This window comes from Pollicipes pollicipes, unplaced genomic scaffold (assembly GCF_011947565.3).
Source record: "Pollicipes pollicipes isolate AB1234 unplaced genomic scaffold, Ppol_2.1 Scaffold_7261;HRSCAF=8764_pilon_pilon_pilon, whole genome shotgun sequence".
Taxonomy (NCBI): Eukaryota; Metazoa; Arthropoda; class Thecostraca; order Pollicipedomorpha; family Pollicipedidae; genus Pollicipes; species Pollicipes pollicipes.
In genome coordinates this window covers 465,294-484,849 of record NW_023597054.1, presented here as the reverse complement: position 1 = coordinate 484,849, position 19,556 = coordinate 465,294, and the positions used below count along the sequence as shown (strand labels likewise).

The 19,556-nt window shown below is 60.8% G+C and overlaps 1 protein-coding gene across 1 annotated transcript in view; it reads left to right on the top strand.

Moving 5' to 3' along the window:
* Nucleotides 1-2,340: 2,340 nt before the first annotated feature.
* LOC119112079 (tyrosine-protein phosphatase Lar-like) overlaps nt 2,341-19,556 on the top strand; it is a 45,874-nt gene continuing 28,658 nt past the window's right edge. The window contains 9 exon segments of the mRNA XM_037236070.1: nt 2,341-2,440; nt 5,880-5,990; nt 7,820-7,944; nt 8,324-8,474; nt 12,562-12,701; nt 13,465-13,606; nt 15,745-15,839; nt 16,823-17,030; nt 18,523-18,656. Of these exon segments, the coding sequence (XP_037091965.1) occupies nt 2,377-2,440; nt 5,880-5,990; nt 7,820-7,944; nt 8,324-8,474; nt 12,562-12,701; nt 13,465-13,606; nt 15,745-15,839; nt 16,823-17,030; nt 18,523-18,656 (1,170 nt within the window). The 5' untranslated portion in view covers nt 2,341-2,376.

Sequence of the window (19,556 nt, the reverse complement as noted above, 5' to 3'; positions counted from 1 at the left end):
TCTGTCTGTCGTCTGTCTGTCTGTCTGTCTGTCTGTCTGTCTGTCTGTCGTCTCTGTCTGTCGTCTCTGTCTGTCTCTGTCTCGTCTCTGTCTCTGTCTCTGTCTGTCTCTGTCTCTGTCTCTGTCTTGCTCTGTCTCTGTCTCTGTCTCTGTCTCTGTCTCTGTCTCTGTCTCTGTCTCTGTCTCTGTCTCTGTCTCTGTCTCTGTCTCTGTCTCTGTCTCTGTCTCTGTCTCTGTCTCTGTCTCGTCTCTGTCTCTGTCTCTGTCTTGTCTCTGTCTCTGTCTCTGTCTCTGTCTCTGTCTCTGTCTCTGTCTCTGTCTCTGTCTCTGTCTCTGTCTCTGTCTCTGTCTCTGTCTCTGTCTTGTCTCTGTCTCTGTCTCTGTCTCTGTCTCTGTCTCTGTCTCTGTCTCTGTCTCTGTCTCTGTCTCTGTCTGTCTCTCTCTGTCTCTGTCTCTGTCTGTCTCTCTCTGTCTATGGGCCGTCTTTTTACGTTGACGCGGGTGGAGGTCAAACGGCGGGACGCTTATGGGTGAAACTTTGACGTGATGCGAGTTTCGTAGCGGTGGGGTTAACAGATCGCGCGTGGCACATGTTGCAAGGGGCATTTTTGGCCCATTGGCTTAGCGTGGGTGGCGCAAAAAAGCGGCCTTGCTAAAAACCGGCAAACGGCCGTTCAAAACGGTCGCCGCATCTCGGCAACTGCCGGTCGGAGCGACGCGCAATCAACACTCTTCGACAGAGCGTTCCACAGGAAATTGCTTGACGTGACATGTGGCACTGCACGTGCCACGTGTCACGTGCACGGTGGCTGTAAAAACGGATCTTCTCGTTTTTGAACGTTTTTCACGTTTTACGCCACCGCTCGGCAACCGGAGCCGGTGAAGACACGATCCAGTTTCAAGGCGTCGACCCGCGTACCAGCTACATTTCAGGTGATCAACACGAAATTGTGCGACGCACTGTTGCACCGGAATTCGTCGTGCAAGCCTGAAAATGTCAGGATTTGTAAATACGGGCCAAATACAACACGCCGTCGTCGAACCGTCGCCACGATCGCGGCGGAATTCACATCACCGCATGCACTGATTCATTGACTCTAATTACCACCCATTTTTAAACCACGTTTTCGCCTTAACATCAACTTTACCCAAAATACTACAACATGATTTTTGCGACGTGGAAACACCACCGATTGATCGCCCAGTCGCCGCCGCCGAGGAATTTCAAGTAAAACGCAGGTAAACACACGAACTTATCGTATGCCTTTCATTCACTTGGCGCGGGCGGAAGACTGGAATCATAGTGTTTGCAAGGGCCGACGGTCAGCGATATTTCGCTCATTTCAGTTGGTTTCCTTTCGGTGCGGGCGGAAATGCGCAAAGAGGATGCTGTGGTGGGGTCGCCCCGCGGCTATGGAGGAGGCCGGGAAGGGAAGAGGGACAGGAGGAGCCGCACCGCAGCTAGAGGATGGATCATTGGAAAGAACAGCAGTGGCGACAGACGGCGTGCCATCACGGGTTTCGTGCCGGGGGGTCAGGCGGTGACGCGTGTAGGGGAGCTGATAGTTGGGGTTGAATGGGAATTCGGACTTTTAAAATGAACTTGTTTGCTAACTACTTGGGTGATTGACGCGTCAAGCCGTGCAGCGGTTCAGCGCAAAACTTGTTGGGGTGTGGCTCTGACATGGAGGCACGTTGGTGGCGAAAACCCGCTTACATCCCCTGAGTGCCCGTTCGTGAGCACACCGCACGTTTTCACGTGCCTCTTGACCTGTGTGCGTGTATGTGTGTGTGGTGTGTGGTGTGTGTGTGTGTGTGCGTATGTGTGCGTGCGTGCGTGCGTGCGTGCGTGCGTGCGTGCGTGCGTGCGTGCGTGCGTGCGTGTGGGTGTGTGTGTGTGTGTGTGTGTGTGTGTGTTCGTGCGTGCGCGCGTGCGCGCGTGCGTGGGTGTGGGTGGGTGTTTTTTTTAACGCGCTGAAGCTGGCGTTGCGAGGCGAAGCCCGGCCCGCAGCGGTGTCCGGCCATGTCGTGTCAACGCAGAGGGTCAGCATCGGTGTCGGCGGTGGTGACAGCTCCGATGTCATCGTCGGTGTCGTTGTCGGGACGTTAGTCTCAACACCATTGTCGGTGTCGGCACGAGTGTCGGCACCAGGATCGGTGGTCCGCGTCGGTGCCAACGCCGGCGCCCGGCCGCCGCGTGACACTCGCAGCGGCGGCGCGTCTGACCGCGCGGCCCCGCTCCTCCAGAAACGCATCGGCCGCCCGGCTTTCCACGCATCATCCAGCATCCGACGCCGCAGCTGGTGGAGAAGGGGTCACGACTTTGTCGTCAACTGCAAGGCCACCGGCGACCCGGAGCCCACCGTGCGCTGGTTTATGAACGATGTGCCTATCAACACGTCCAGCGGCCGCTTCGTGCTCCGCGACCGGCCCAACAGAGGTGAGTTGGCTGCCGCCGGCGGCCGGGGGACTGAGCCTGACTGTCTCTACCAACCCAACAGCGGAAGGTCGTGTACTGAGCCTGGCTGCAGGCATTCAGTCGATCGGCTTCCTGGAATGCACGTCTGGCCGTGCCATGACGCCATCTATGGCACTTGCGCCGGGTACCGCTTGATACGCGGTCCACTATTTCCGAACATTTATAGGCGCAGGGATGTAGGTTGTGGAGGCCTTAATCCCTGTTTTGGTGTAGTGCTGCCGTCAACTAACTTCTCTCCGTAACGGGACAACTCGCCAGTTTGTGAATGGCCGTGGCAGGTTTTGGCTGCATGGTTGGCTGCAATAATGCGAATCCATGCTTCCCGTATTCATACTTTGACAGCTATTCTGTTAATGGCTGTGATGATTTGGTGAGTGGCCCCTCAACGCGCCGCGCCACGCTCGTAATTCCGCTTTACGAGGTGCGCGGCGGGTGGGAGCCAGCTAATGCCCGGCTATTACCGCGTCGATTTCGTGACGGCGTGTCTTGAGCGTTGATTCGGCGTGGTTAGCGCGGCCTGGACGCGCTGTTTGCGCCCGTGCTCGACGACGGGTGCTCCCGCTCCCGCGGGTCGGGAGGCACACGGACGGTTCGAGCTGGCTGGGCTGGGTCGGACCGACGCGGCGCTGACCAGCCTCACGGCCGCGGCCTGAGCCCGACGCCGCAGACAGCAGGCAGCCGTGCCGAGTCGGGAGCCTTTGGGCTGTCGGTCGAGCCTTATCGGCTTTATCGGCTTTGTCTCGAGCGGCCTGGGGTCAGTCTGAGACTTCCTGCTCACCTGGGGTCAATCTGAGACTCCCTGCTCACCTGAGCAGGGTGAGCACGACTCCCAATGCGCACAGACTTCCTGCTCACCTGGCGCACTTCCTGAGATCTCAGCTCGAACAGAGCCGTACTGCATCTGTATGTACATGTTCCTCACATCCCTCCCTCCCTGTCTCCCCTTAGGTTTCTCGACTTCCTTTCTTACTCCATTTTATATCCATATTGTGCGCGCCGGGCCTGGCCGTTCGAAGTCGCCCACCGCGCTCGCAGAATGAAAACCAGAGCCGCCCGCTCGAACCTGTGTGCAAACGCGTGTGCGTGGATCTGAATTTCGCCGGTCTCTAATGATCAAATAATGTCTGCCTGCCGGCCGGCGCCGGCCGCGCCATTTCGCTTTGAGCCGACCGCGGCTCGCTCGGCGCGCCGGCGGAGGTCGCTCCCCGCACCGGCGGAGGTCGCTCCCACGCCGCTCAAAGGCTGCATTGAGAGGCTGCAAAGGCTTCCTTGCCGTGCTTTGGCGCAGCCACGGAGCGCTCCGCTCGGGGTCTGGATGCAAAACGGCGCTTTCCGCTGACGCGACAGCGTGGCGTGCGTGGCGGCGGCGGCGCAAGTGGACAGCTGTCGTTCGTTGGTGCCGGCTACACCGGCGAGTGAGGCCGGCGCGCGGCTGATGACATGTGACGTCACTGAGGCGACTCTGGCATTGTAACGCTGCTCACATTGGCGTGTCCTGCTTTCTGCGTCGCGCCCATGCGACCGTGGGCAAGATCTGTGCAGGTCTGACGTTCGTCTCAGTCTCCAAAAGGTTTGCCGTCGTCCTGTAGCTATGTGTTTGCTTGCATATTTAGATAATATGTTTTACATGGACGCACTGCGGTTGCACATAACCGACACGGAAAGCATGTTATGTACTAGATATCAGTTGAGATATAAAATGTTGCATGTTGTTACAAGTTACGTATTACATCTTACATGTTGCAAGCATGCCTCTGCGGATACTTGCATGCGTTGTGTTTATTCATTTAAGACGACTGAACATTACATATAGCGAACATTTAGATAACTTAAGGGACATTTTATGACGGCAGATGACCTGAGGTGCGCGTGATGACGTCAGATGACTTGAGGTGCACGTAATGACGGCAGATGACCTGAGGTGCGCGTGATGACGTCAGGTAATTTGAGGTGCATATGATCACGTCGGATGACTTAAAACGCATGTGGTGACGTCAGATGACTTGAGGTGCACGTAATGACGGCAGATGACCTGAGGTGCGCGTGATGACGTCAGATGACGAGGTGCACGTAATGACGGCAGATGACCTGAGGTGCACGTGATGACGTCAGGTAATTTGAGGTGCATGTGATCACGTCAGATGACTTAAAACGCATGTGATGACGTCAGATGACTTGAGGTGCACGTGATCACGTCAGATGATTTGAGGTGCATGTGATCACGTCAGAGGACTTGAGGTGCATGTTGTCACGTCAGATGACATAAAGTGCATGTGATGACGTCAGATGAATTAAGATGAATTGAGGTGCATGCGGTGTCTGAAAGTTGGGTGTTTCTTAGCGTTTTCGGCCGCCAAGACATTTTATTCTCCATGATACACAGCGGAAATGCTGTAAAAATTATTCTCTGCGTGCAACGTGAGATGGAAACGAGCCGCTCCCGAAGCTTCGACAGCATCGCGTGCCACACGCGCCTTAAGTAGACGAGGGACAATGCTCGCGAGCTTCAGCCGGCTATTTTCATCATATCGGCCACGACCTTTGCTTTCAATGCACTCAGTGCCCAGGTCCGCTGCCGCTCACCAGCACACGTTTAACGCAGCCACCGTCCACCAACGACACTCCACGTTCTGACGCGCAACAATCAACAACGACAGTGGCCTTGCCTGACGGGGCCGATAGCCAGGGGGAGCGGAGAAAACAGAGAGCATCTCATATGCGTTACGATTTAACGTTTCTGAATGACACGCCAAAATCGTTGGAACACAAAAAATTACATGAAAGTGCATGATGTCATACACGCACAAATCCATATAACGTAAATTGATCAAATATTGCGGGCAGAAAATAAGCTCTATGTTCTTTTTAATATTACCCGTATTAAAGTTCCATTTGAAGCTATGAAAATGGAAATTGTGTAATGGGTATAACACTGGCATCAAACACCATCCTAAACATTTCCTTGGGCACGTGGAAATCCACAGCTCCGCAAGTCTCCGGCAGCATTGGAGAGAAGGCATATTTTCCACCAAGAAATCCGAGCTGAATGCGGAATGAAAACGCACAAAAAGGGCATTAAATGGAAGTTTGCAATTCCTTCTACTGATGTACAGAGAGTCGCTACCAAATCACGGTGGGGGTGTAAAGCCAAGCAGAGTTTTGGGTTTGCCGTTGGATAGAAGTTCTGGTTTTGTATCAAAATAGGTACTTGCGTTTTTGAGATCTGCCTTTTGTACAACTTTTGCTCATACAACAGCAATGTTATCTACTTTGAAATGTTGTGTTGCGGCACTATTGCAACTCCGCACGCCAACCCGTCCCCCTCTTCTTCAAGCAGGGTGTGCCGGCTCGGCGCCAGAGGGCAGCGATTGGCCCTGCTTATGTGCGCCGCCTCTTCCAGGTGACTTGGTCGTCAATGACTCTGTGAAGTCCGACGAGGGCAAGTACCGCTGCGCCGCCGAGAACGGCGAGGGCACCGTCTACTCGAACGACGCCACCGTCTACATCAGGGGTGAACACGGATGTGCAGCGACGCATGAGTGTCGCTCTTACACGGATGTATGACGGATGTGCGCCACTGATGACCCCCCGTGTGCGCGTCTTGTGCGTGTATGCGTTTCTCGGCCGTGTCCCACAGCCGGGCTGAGATGAATCAGTTTGGCACGTCTGTTTGCTCTCGGGATGACCTTCTCCTTATTATCTATCTCGGGATGACCTTTTCCTTATCATATAGGGTCGTCTTACATATAGGGTTATAGGGTCTTCTCTTTATTATCGAGGGAGGGTCGTCCTACAGTTCTGGATGTCATTTGCCCTGTGGGTACTTCCCGGACATCTGGGGCATGACCCCACGTCCGGTTGTCTGGACGCCTGAGGAAGGGAGGGAGAGGGGTGGGGGTAGGGGGAAGCGAGGGGAAGGGCTGCTGTCCGGCCGCGCAGCACGGGCCCTCTTTAGTCGTCTGGCCGGCCGCGGCCATCTCATAACGTCTTATGAGGACATGTTCGAAATGTGGCGCCACCACCGCAGCAACGGCAGCGCATGCCGGGGCGAGGAGAAGAGCGGAGTTTTCGTGGTGCATGGCCGGATGTCGGCCGTGTTCCTTTCACGGCTGGTCGCCGCGGTTTGGTGTGCCGGGTGAACCTCAGTCCATAGAATAGCGTTCGTTAGCAGGGCACGGTCGGCTGGTGCCACAAGCTGGCCGCTGCCGGAGATATCCCGACTCTTGCACCTCTCACGAACACCACTTCTTCCCAAAGACGTGCGTTTGCACCCCATTCAACCACCTCTACACCTCGCGTCAGTTTTCGTAGGATTCCTGCCCCCAGCCCCCCCCCCCCCCCCCCTGGTGTGGCCCTTCCCTGCGTTCGTCCGCCACATGTCTGTACCGTTTGCACCGTGTGCGGGTGGGCGGTGTGTGGGGCACACCGTGGGACGGCGCGTCGCGTCTCCGAACCGGACGGCTTCGGCGCGCTGTGAGTCCCCGCCCGTCGGCGCGCCCTCCTCAGGCCGGTGACTGGCACCTCACTGCTCCGCTCGCTCCGGATCCACTGGAACATAAGTGGCCAAGGGTGGCGCGTCAACTTGCCGCGCGCCGCCGCCGGGCGGGATAATGCGCTGCAAGTTTAGCGAGCGCATGCCGGGCTCGGTGAGCCACCCCGGCCAGGTGTGGTGCCTACCTTTCGGGGCGTATTTGTCACGGCCGCAGCGGCCGAGTGCCGACTCGGTCACCGGGCCCGCTGATGGAAGGCCGGCTCGGTCACCGGGCCCGCTGATGGAAGGCCGGCTCGGTCACCGGGCCCGCTGATGGAAGGCCGGCTCGGTCACCGGGCCCGCTAATGGAAGGCCGGCTCGGTCACCGGGCCCACTGATGGAAGGCCGGCTCGGTCACCGGGCCCGCTAATGGAAGGCCGGCTCGGTCACCGGGCCCACTGATGGAAGGCCGGCGAGCGGCCTGGTGTGGGTCGCGGCCGTGGTGATCGGGTGTCAAGTGGATTTCCGTTCGCGCAGTACATGCGCTGAGCTGGTGTCGACGCGTCGTGCTGGGCGCGTTTTTGTTTTGCGACGCGCCAACTTGCTACTTGATGGCTTGATTACAAATATTTCTCGGGCACAGCTAGCCGTCACCAATGTGGGGCACATGGATAAGTCGCCAGCTATTCGCCGGCTCTCCCCCGACGCTCATTTCCGTTTTCCTTTACCCTGCCGTGTCCCTGTGACCGCTCTCCGTCCTTGGGGCACGGTCCTGCCTGGCTTGCCATGTCGCTGTGACCGCTGTGTCCGCACAGCTGCCTTCGGTTGTGCCCGTTGTCCTCCACTGACCTGTGTTTCCGCGCCGCCAGTGCGCCGCGCGAAGCCGTCGTTCACCATCCTGCCGGACGCGGTGCACGAAGTGCTGGCCGGCGAGGACCTGAACCTTACCTGCGTGGCCGTCGGCTCGCCCGTGCCCCACGTCCGGTGGCACAAGGTGAGTGCCGACCGATCGTTCGCCCCCTCCCACTTCCCCCCTCCCCCTCCCGCCGGGTCAGGGCAGTGCGGACGCGGGCCGGGCTTCTGGCCACCGGCACCGCCCGGAGACTGGCCGACGCCGACGCACCAGAGGGCGGCTGGCGACGATCGCGTCGGCCGGATCAGGCGGGTGGGCCGGGGCGGGGCAGACTGAGACCATCGAACTGGCCCGGGGGGCCGCCACCGATGCAGCGTAGGGTGGAAGCAGCCAGCGACGGGCTGCGGTGGCCTGGCACTGTTCGCTGGTCGCTGTTATGCATGACACTATACTGAGTGCGCCGCGCGGCGCTGGCCGCGCCGCCCTGCCGTCGCTGACGTGGGGATGTCCGCTGCACCAGGAGCCGGGCATCGAGCTGAGGCCGCAGGAGCCGGCCCCGATCGGCCGCTCGGTCCTCGTGCTCAGCAACGTGCGTCAGTCCAACAACTACACGTGCGTGGCCACTAACGAGCTCGGCTTGGTGGCCAGCATGACGCAGGTCAGCGTGCAAGGTGAGCGTCAGTGGCCGGCGGCGCCGCGCCCGGCCGAGAGATGACGTCACCGAGCCAGTGGGCTGTCCACCCGCGCCCGGTGCTGGAAGGGTATTTTTGCGAGGTCGCGCCGCCAGCGACAGTGCCAGTGTTTGCACTAGGTGGCTGCAGAGGCCAAGACTGCGTCAGGTAATACTAGTGGGATGGAGGGGCGGAAGAGGCAGGGGGAGGGCTCGGGTAGATTGCCAACCAGTCTGCCACGCCCAGGGGAACAGGGTGAAATAAATGGTTGGAATGTGATGGATGATGTATGCATTTCAAGTCACGCTGTTGCTGTTCCTGTCGCGGTGCCTATCTTGCGCCGCACTGTCCGACTGGTTCCCGTTCCATGCCTGAGCTGCATCCCGTTTGTATTTCCCGTTGTTGCTTTCGTTTGCTTCTCATTGATGTCTGACCATTCAGACGCCTCGCTCTGCTTCGGGGAGTTCTGGCCACGGTGTGTTTTCCCCGCTGACTATCTCAGTTTTTTCTAAACAAGTTAGCCAACGTAAGCTCCTCCGTCGGCATGCCAAGAGCCGTCCAGAAGAGTGGGCCTCATCAGAAGACTACCATGCACGGGGTGCTCGTCAGCGGACAGACAGCAGACGCCCGGCAAGAGTAGCAGGATGACTGGGATCGTCCGCATGTCGTGGGTGCGGTGTCGGATCTAGCAGGCTGGGGGAACCCCACATCACGGCTGAGCAGCAGTGGTCGGCGGTAGTTCCCGAGCCGGGAGCCTACGTTCCCACCGGTGGGAGGAGGCCAAGGGTGGGTGGTGACGGGGGGGGGGGGAGGGGAAGGACGGCCCACCTCAGCGGTGGAACTCCGTCCTCTCGTGATGCCGTGGCGGGAGCTGACCCCTTGGGCCTCTCTCCCAGGGGAAGAGCCGAGCGAAATGTCAAATGCAACGAGATGAAAGGCTAAGCGCGCTGCTGACGCGAGTTGTTCAGGGAACGACCAGAGCCGGTGACGGTCATGATTCATTCCGTCCTCAGACCATGCGGAACCGGGTGGGGGCGTTACGCGCAGATTTCACGATGTGGGGAAACCTCCCGGTCTCGTCCCGCACCGGGTCCAAACACAACACGGCCCGGCCGGCCGGCGTGGTCCGCGCGCGCACGCACCTCGTGCCACGGCCCTGTCGTGTACGCGCTAGGCCGATGGGCCGGTGGCAGGCGAGCTGAAGCCCTTCCATGCCGTCCGCGCCGACAGTGCTCGTCGTATTTTTATTTTTTTGTCGCGCTCTACAGAGGCTCAGACGGTAACTAGTCCGAGCGTCTGTCGTCAAACGGGTGGTGCGTGCCCGTCCGTGCCCACCTCCGTCAGTAATTTTGATCTCCATGGTGCCGGGTTTACGTGGGCGGGGTATAATTGGTATGCAGACGTGCACATGGCGTTGCAGCGTGTCCGTGACACGAGCTGCGTGGCGGTCGGTCGTTCTGCCGTAGAGCGCCGTGGCATGCAGAGTGCTGCGACGTCATCGCGCCGGCCGGGCCAATAGCTGACCGTAACCTAGCCCGACACCATGCATGTGCCATCAGACGGGCCAAACGGGTGCCCGGCAGAGCCCGTCCGATTCCGAGAACGGACTTGAGCACCGCTGCGACCGGACGCGGGGTGCCCAGAGTGTCCACTGGTGACGTAGTCCCACGATGCGCAGCTCTTTTCGCCGCTGGCCACTATGGTAGTCTGAGGGCGGCGGAGTTCAAATCGGGGGTACATACTGTCGTCTTGGAGCGCTCGCCGACTGGGCGGACCGGACACCAGGTGCGTCGGCGGCAACTAACTTTGCACTGTCCCGCACCCCAAGTGAATAATTCGCCTTAGCGTTGGTGGGTGGCGAGTTCCGCGCGCCCGGTGCGGGGCCTCGAACGTCACTGGTCCGCGGGAGCATGCCGTCGCACGTCGCCGCTCCGGCCGCAGAGACGACGCTACAGACCAGCCGGCTGACACCGCGGCCGCCCGATGCCCGGGCGGCGGCTGTATGACCCAGCTGCGGTCGGTGTCGCAGCCTCAGTCGACACGGACGCGGAGATGCGACGGCGCCGGCTCGGCCCCCGGTCCGGCTGCCGGCGCCGCCGCTCTGCCGGCATCCCTGTCACGCCCGCCCGAGACGAGCGCCGGCCGACTCTCCGCACCGGCTGAGGAGGGGCGTGACGTCCGCTGCCGGCGGCGCGCACCACTCTCACCTCGCTGGAGAGGTCGCTGCACCGGCGCCCGTCGCCTGCCCGCCCCGCTCCATACGGTCTAAGTAGCGCGCTGTCGGTGCTGCTGCCGCACGACGCGAACGTCACATTTAGTCGCGCGACTCCTGTCCAGATGCGGCACATTTCCTGGTGGTGGCCGGTTGGAATAACGGCTGGGTAGGGTAGTGGCTTGACCATCTCGCTCATGATCAAATATACGGAGGCATTCTTGTGCGGCCTATTTGTAACGGTTTTACCGCAGCAGCCGACAGAAGAGATGATAAAACATCCCATATTAGATAGAAGAACAACACCTGTCGTAAATATGAAGTTCCAAACCGTTGTAAGTCATCAAAATTTCAGCAAATATACATGAATCAGCAGAAGTACATGACAATGAAACATACTTGTATATACAATATTTGGTTGTTCAGTGCAGCTGCGAGCAACATTTCTCATGCATGAAATAGTTTTTTTGGGTCTTCTTCCTCGTTGAACCATACCTAAAGAAGGTGTAGTGACAACAGTACCAATATTACGTGTGTATAATATTAATGTTGTGTATCAATACACCTTTATTTTTCATCTGGCCCTTCAGTTACGAATGAGACCCATAGTATTGCTCTCGTGTAAAGCTATATAACCGAGCACGTTGATGTTCGTGCCGCGGTAGGGAAATAACTGTGAAATGGCCTGCGACAGTCTTCCACCATAACTGTCTAGGTAGATATGGTATTTACTGCCCTTCATTTTCCGACCATTGCGCGCAGCACAGTTGTCCAAGCTACGGCGTGCATGTCGGAGTATCTGGACAGCCGCTCACGCCCCGGGGCTTTAGCTCCTGACGGACAGGTGCGACTGTGCTCACGACCTTCGTGCGGCTATATGAGGCCGGCCGTGGCTGTTTTACCGCACCGGACGCGCGGCAGCCCCAAATAGACTTCTCCACTTCTGTAATGGGGTCCGTAATGGGATGTTTTGTGCGTAACGGGCCGCTCCACCCACACTGTGACGTTTGCGCCGGTTGCCGGCTGCTGTGCTGGCTTTCGGTCGCCTTGCTTTCGCTGATCAACGGTCCCGCACTGTGCACGTTTGCTGTCGTGTCCGCCGCGCTGGACCTGAGCGGCCATGCAGCCCAGCCCGGCAGCGTGCCGCTGCCGGGCTGGGCTGACAGGATTCCCTGGCCGCCGCGCGCCGGCTGGCGGCAATGAACTCATCGGGCGTAAATCCGGCCGAGACGCCCCCAGAGCCCCGCAGACAGCACGGCAAGACCTCGCCGACGGCCGGCGCTGACACCTGCCCCCGGGCTGGGTCAGGCCGACTCGCTGACGGGCCCAGGAGCCTGGCAGGGGGAGGGGCGTCGCAGGAGCACGGGCACGGCACGAGCCGGGCGTGGGTACCACAGGAACCGAGAGAAGGGCGCAGCAGCTGCAGGTGGAGGGCGGATGCCGGAGAAACTGGGAGATGGGTGCCGTAGAAACCGGAGGACACCATTGGAGCTAAGGAGCGCATCGCATTAGCCAGGAGATGGGTACACCAGGAGCCGTGAGGGGCGCTAAGGAGCCGCTGGAGTGTGACAAGGAATTCAGGAGAGGGTCGCCGCAGCACCCTTCATTTGACGTTCGATGATCTCCTCCTGGCAGGACGTGAGGTACGAACCAGAGAGACCGCCGCTCACTGAGACCCAGTAATCGCCTCAAGTTCGGGCGCGGTCTCGTAGGCGTGCGACGCGTGACGCGCTGCAGGCAGGCGAAGATAGGAGGGCTGCGGGTGCCGCGCCGCGCTGGCCGGCGGCGAGCGCTACGCCGAGGCGATGTGTGAGCGCGGACCAGACGGCCCCGCTGTGACCAGTGTCGGTGACGTCGCCTGAATGTGGCCCGCAGGGCTGCCGCGGCCGCCGACAAACCTGCGCGTGTTGGACGTGACCTCGGAGGCGGTCCGCCTCTCGTGGTCGTATGGCCTCGACCAGGAAACCATCCAGTACTACGTCATCCAGTACAGCCAAAAGTACGGTGTGCAGCAGGTGAGGCCGGCGCGCGAACGGAGCGGAGCGGCTATGGCGCTCGTTCGATCGGCAGCAGGTGAGGCCGGCGCGCGGACGGGGCGGGGCGACTGTGGCGCTTGTCCAGTCGGCAGCAGGTGAGGCCGGCGCGCGAACGGGCGGAGCGGCCGTGGCGCTTGTCCAGTCGGCAGCAGGTGAGGCCGGCGCGCGGACGGGGCGGGGCGGCTGTGGCGCTTGTCCAATCGGCAGCAGGTGAGGCCGGCGCGCGGACAGGGCGGGGCATGAGGCCGGGCTGTGCCACACGTTCAGTCAGTCGGCGGGTGGCCAGAGTGTTGTTCATACCGACTGGCACAGGCATCGTGTTTGGCGTTCGTAAGCCACCGGCTGCTAGTGACGTTATCCAGTGTATTAAGCGTGCATTTATCATACAACAAAAGTGTTTTATTTTCCCGCACATGGGCTGGCACTTAGATGCAAGGTGCTTGTTGGAGTGGTGCGTTCCCCACGGTAAACATTTCATAAAGTGACAACATCTGCTTGCAGCTATTCGTTAAAGAGCGTTTGCAGAATTCCCGAGCACTGACATGAGAAGGTTTGACTCCTTTGACGCGACTGACAGTTCCCAGCTTGGTAACGACAATATTTGTGTGCGCTCGACACGCTCGACATGGCGCCGGTGGTGACGTCCAGAGTGTCTGCGCCCATACTGCACCATGGCGACATGGCGCCGGTGTGTGGCGCCCGCGCGCTGCTTCCGTTGATGACGCCGGTGTCTCGGCCGCAGGAGATCAACGGCGTGATAGCGCTCCACTACGTGGTGCCCAACCTGGCGCCGTTCACCGAGTACGAGTTCCGCGTGATCGCTGTCAACAACTTGGGCCGCGGCCGGCCCAGCGCGCCCGTCCAGGTCACCACGCACCTGACAAGTGAGCCTCGGGCGGGCTCCGTCGGCCGGCCGAGTACGGCGCGCGCGCGCCGTCAGCGCCGGCGGTGGACGGTCGGCGCCGGCCGGCGCTGCGCTGCTGGGAACGTCGGCCGCTCCCTGCGGCCTGCCGGAGGGAGGGAGGGGAAGGAGGCAGGTGGGACGTGTAGCCCTGAGGGCGCGTGTGGGATGGCTGGCTTGACGCGCCTCCGGACCGCTCACGCCGGTGGGCGGGGAGAGTCTCGACACCGACGACGGCCGCCTGGTTTACGACATTCGAGTCAGGAACAGCTAACACTGCACGTGCCGCCCGTCCGTCGGGTGTTGGAAGGGAGGGAGGGGGAGGGGAAGGGGCACCTGGGCTGGCCCACACACCTGTTGGAGCGGCCACAGAGTCGACGAGCTGCTCGGAAACGCGTGTTAGTGGGTGCCGGTGGTGCCGTGCTGGACCCGTTTCCGTGACTTCATTATGGACAGGCTGGACCGCCGTCGTCTCGTCAGGGCGTCCATTAACCTGTTCCTCGGAATCATGACTCGTAGCCCTAGGTTTCAGGGTGGCGGATTTGTGACAGAGACTCAGCGGTGTTTGAAAACGCTGTAATGTGTCGGGTTGTTTATGGACGCATGTGTGCAACCGGCGAGGTGTCGCGTCTGGATGGCGGCTGGGCGGCCGGAGCGCGCCCGGCTGGAGACGACACCGCCGACCCGGCCCGCCGCCAGGCGTGGCTTAGTCGGGGGCCGATTACGGCCACCGGCGCGTGGCATCAGCAGGCGGCCACTGTCAGCGCGAGCCGCGGCGCGTCGCCTTATTTGCGGTCGGCGGGCTGGCGGCGGCGCGGCCGGGAGTGTGTTCCCTCCCCACTGTACCCCCGAGAGCGAGAGAGCGAGAGAGCGAGAGCAGTGTATCTGTGACCCGCCGCCGCCCCTGCCACCTGATGTGTTACCCATGCGCGCCACGCAAACGCGTCTGGCTTTGATCGGCACCGGCCGCCGATCAGGCTCTAATGTCATTGTCTTCTCTCCCGCGTCACACCGGTAACCTTCAGAGGCTCCCGTAAGTTGATTTGTGTTTTCTCTGGTCTTCGGTTGCTGTTTTCTTTGCTCTCTCTGTGTCCACTCGGCGCTGCCGACGAATTATTGTGTGTTGGTTGGGGTTTTCACTGAAATGCGTTGCCCACATTTCGAGGTATGGTTTCTGTTGCGATTGCGTGTAATGTCTGCATTTGTGTTACTGCGCACTTCACATCTGTACTGTTTGTCAGCCGCTTTTATTCACGCTGCTTTCCTGGTATCTATGGACTGCATGAATTTGAAACGGACGAAAGAGCGCAGTTGCCGGCGTTTGTCTGTGCTGGAAGCGTGCAACATTATCGCACACCTGTAGGAGCGTAGCTGTGATTTTGGATAGCGCGCGTTTGTTTGTTTTAGCTTCCGTTGCTGCCGTGACTTGGAAGCGAACAGCGCCATGTGATAGCGGTTTCTCAGGACGCACCACGAAGCGGACCTGTTGCGCCGTTGAAACTGAACCCGCTGTGCTGTTTTAACGGCGGGTGTTTAGGCGATGGGCAGTATCACACCGCAGCTTCGAACCCTCGTGAGGCGCGTGTAATCCGAGCCTGCGCCGTGGCCGTCTGCGGCTCTCGGTGCCGTGGCCGTCTGCGGCTCTCGGTGCCGTGGCCAGCTGCGGCTCTCGGTGCCGTGGCCAGCTGCGGCCCTCGGTGCCGTGGCCAGCTGCGGCCCTCGGTGCCGTGGCCAGCTGCGGCTCTCGGTGCCGTGGCCGGCTACTTGGCCGGTGACCGGAGCCGCCGTCCCGTGAGGCGGCCAGCGGACGGCAGTCCGGGCACGCGCCCGCCTGAAAGGACACGTGTGCGCCGCTGCTATCCGGTTTCCGGACGGCGTGCTTGAAATTGCGGCGGCGCCGACTGGCCGGCGTGACGGTCGCACCTGGCGGCGGTCAAGATGGGCCCACCGGCCGGCCTTGGCGCCGCTCGGTGACTGTGCCTGCCTGCGTGCGCGGCAGACTAGGAGTCCCAGCGGCAGTCTGGCTCGGCTCGGCGAGCTGCCGTCAGCTGTGACGCGCGTGATCCGCCGCTGGGTCGTCGTCGCCCGTGTGTGACGGTTGCGTCTGTCTGTCTGTTGTAGAGCCCGGCTCGGCGCCCAAGAACGTGCGCGTGCGGCCGCTGGGCTCCAGCACGCTGGTTGTCATGTGGGACGGCCTCGACAAGCCTAATGTCCAGGTGAGAGGCCGGCGGCCGCGGCCGCGCAGGCGCCACCTACTGGCCACCGGCTGGTCACCGGCCTGGCCACCGGCTGGCCACCGACTGGTCACCGAACTGGTCACGGCTGATTCACCGGCTGGTCACCGGCTGGTCACCGGCTGGCCGCGGTTGGCCACCGGCTGGTCACCAGCTGGTCACCAGCTGGTCACCGGCTGGTCACCGGCTGGTCACCGGCTGGCACGGCTGGCCACCGACTGGCCACCGGCTGGCACCAGCTGGCCACCAGCTGGTCCACCGGCTGATCACGGCTGGCCACCGGCTGGCCACCGCCTGGCCACGGCTGATCAGGCTAGTCACCGGCTGGCCACCGGCTGGTCACCGACTGGTCGCCGGCTGGTCACCGGCTAGCTACCGGCTGGCCACCGACTGGCCACCGGCTGGTCACCAGCTGGTCACCGACTGGCCACCGGCTGGTCACCGGCTGGTCACCGGCTGGTCACCGGCTGGCCACCTGCTGGCTACCGGCTGGTCACCGGCTGGCCACCGGCTGGTCACCGGCTGGCCACCGACTGGTCACTGGCTGATCACCGGCTGGTCACTGGCTGGTCACCGGCTGGTCACCGGCTGGCTACCAGCTGGTCACCGGCTGGCAACCGGCTGCCGGCTGAGCCGCTTACAGTGTGCCGTTCCGGGTGCTCTATGCCGTGCGCTGTCCCTGTCCCCAGTGCCTCTCGGCTCTCCAAGACACGGAGGCCTCCGTGACGGCGGAGACGAAAAGGGCGAGTCCCGTGCTCTGGTGAGGCGTAGGCCTTCCCTGGTTTTGCTCCTCTCTGCCTGCAAGCTGCCGTTCCCAGCGAGTGAGCCGGGAGCGCTGTCAGCTGACCCGTGTCGGCGCTGTTATCGTGATGTGTTGTCCGAATTTGGGATAGCGATCTGCGTGGTCGCTCCTGCTCCTGCATCATCATGGGTGCGGTGTCATGACGCTGCCAACTGCCGTGCAGATCACCAGCTACAAGGTCTACTTCACGATGACGCCCGACCTGCCGCTGAAGCAGTGGGAGTCGGAGGTGGTGTACGCCGGCGGCGGCACACTCACCACCCTCTCCGGGCTGGTCCCACACGAGATCTACACGCTCCGTGTACAGGCCGAGACGCTGGCCGGGCCCGGGCCCATTTCGGTGCCGGTACGCGCCAAGACGCAACAGGGCGGTAAGTGATGCACCGGCCGCTGTCGGCTCCAAGGCCGTCTGTGGGCTCTCTCTCTCCAGCCTGTCGTGCGGGCCTGCGTGCGGGCCTGCGTGCGGGCAGGAGAGGGCTGGCCGGGTGCTGTGGACTCGTGGCCGGTGCTCCGTGTGTGACAACAGATCACCAATCACGAGGGCAGGACAGGGCTGGCCGGATGCTGTGGACTCGTGGCCGGTGCTCCGTGTGCGACAACAGATCACCAGTCACGAGGGCAGGACAGGGTTGGCCGGGTGCTGTGGACTCGTGGCCGGTGCTCCGTGTGCGACAACAGATCACCAATCACGAGGGCAGGACAGGGCTGGCCGGGTGCTGTGGACTCGTGGCCGGTGCTCCGTGTGCGACAACAGATCACCAAGCACGAGGGCAGGACAGGGCTGGCCGGGTGCTGTGGACTCGTGGCCGGTGCTCCGTGTGCGACAACAGATCACCAATCACGAGGGCAGGACAGGGCTGGCCGGGTGCTGTGGACTCGTGGCCGGTGCTTCATGTGTGGCAGCAGATCACCAGTCGCGATATTGAAACTCAGATGTGTGGTGCGTGTTGTCGGCATTTTGTCAGGTTGTGCGTTGTATCGACGAGGGAAAATGGCACGGCGAGAAGCATTGGACCCGTAGAAAACGCGCATGTATCAAATTACGGCGATGCCCTTTTGCCTCGAGCCTTCCACAGTTCTACATGCTTTTACGATTGTCCAAATCCGTCGGAAAGGCCCGCAGGGTGTTTCCAAGGCTGGATCTTCGGCGTCGATTTTTTATAGTCGCTGATGACTTTCAGCGAGCTAACGAAACCTGAAGCTCGGCCGGCTGTCTGAGCGGAACCAGTGCTCCAGAAGAAGCCATATTTGATTATATGAACAATTAGATTGAGTACCTCTTGGACCTTCCGGAACTGTGTCAATTAAAGTTGACAGAAACCTCTTCGCCACTTAATAGCCTCATTTGGCAGTGCGTGGTAAGCTTAGCTCCGGGTCTCCACTGGCTGCGAAGGCTGGTCCGACTGCCGGCTACTTCCACACCTGGGTCCGCCGGCGGCGGCGGCGGCGGCGGCGCCGCCAGAGTCGCCGGAGATCGGGCCTTATTGCGGGTTACGGCCGTGACAATGGCGTTTGAACGGGTGTAATGGCTGGCGTCTGCCGCCCCGGGAGGGGGCCGTGACACCGGCCGGGTGGAGCGCTGACATGGCACCTCGTCACCTGGCGAACCTGTGGCCCGCTGCCAGACGGAGAGGGCGGGCGTCGGCCGGTGCGACTTCAGACAATGGGCAGTTGTGAGTTGTCTGACATGTCACACGTCTGTGGGGCTGACGCTGCTTCCGAGTGGGCCGCCGTGGACGGGCTGGTCCGCTGTGTGGGTGACCATGGCGACCACCTGGCGCAGTGCTGGCCGCTGTGTCGGCCGCGGGGTCGGGCGTGGGCGGCGTGTGCGGCGCGGCTGACCGGACGCGCTCACCGCCGCAGTGCCCAGTCAGCCGAACGGCCTGGACGTGGTGGAGAAGGGCGCCACAACGGCCGTCCTCAGCTGGGAGCGGCCCGTGTACTCCAGGGGGGGCATCATCAACTACGTCGTGTACTACAACAACACGTACGAGAAGGTGAGCGGCCGGACCTGCGGACGCGCGCTCATGGCCGGCGCGCTCCGCCCGCTCGGCGCACCCCGAGGCCTCCGCAGAGGGTGGCCAGGCACTGCCCAGCGTCAGGCGACAGCGGCTCCCGACAGCGACTGCGATCGAATGACAGACGGGCCAGCGATCTGTGGGCCACTTTACGGTCATCCCGTGACGTCCCAGAGAGGAGCCCGTCCAGAGAGTGGCTGTCGGTGCACCAGCGGACAGTCGGCTCTGGTCACTGGAGCAGCCGGGCCGTGCTGTAGCGTGACCAGGCCGGCTGTATCGGCAGGTCGGCTGTGTCGGCTCGCCCGCCTGCCGGCAACATGTTATCACGTTGCGACGTGTTGCATGTTCTCAGATAAGCATCTGATTGGTGAGGAGAACGCTCTCAAACGCTGTGTCTGCTGCCAGACGAACATTGACATTCAGTTTTTTTTTTGTTCGGGCTTCCGGAAGTTCATTCGCTTATCAGTCAGGTGCTGTGGGATCCGTTTATCATTAGCTTCTGCTGCCACACGACATCTGCTTTACGGTGATTTCGATTCCCCGATCTTCCCTTATGGACGGCTGTCTCACTGGTGTACACACACAATGTAAATGGCATGGTATGTGGGGACGTGCCAAATATGGGCATGAGTAATGTGCCCCTAAGCCAAATTTTTCACACCATCTCTAAATCTCTCTTGTGTCAGTACACGCTGTTAAGATTGTGGTATATTTGCGGGGCTAAGTCCGATTTAAGCCTTCATCAGTTGTAATGGGGAGTTTCAGGGTTAAACTGTTCTAATTATAGGCCCGTTTTGGTGGTGTACCCACAAACAAGGTCCAGCACACATGTCCCAACAAAACAGAATGACGTGAACAGGTTGTGTGTGTGTATGTGTA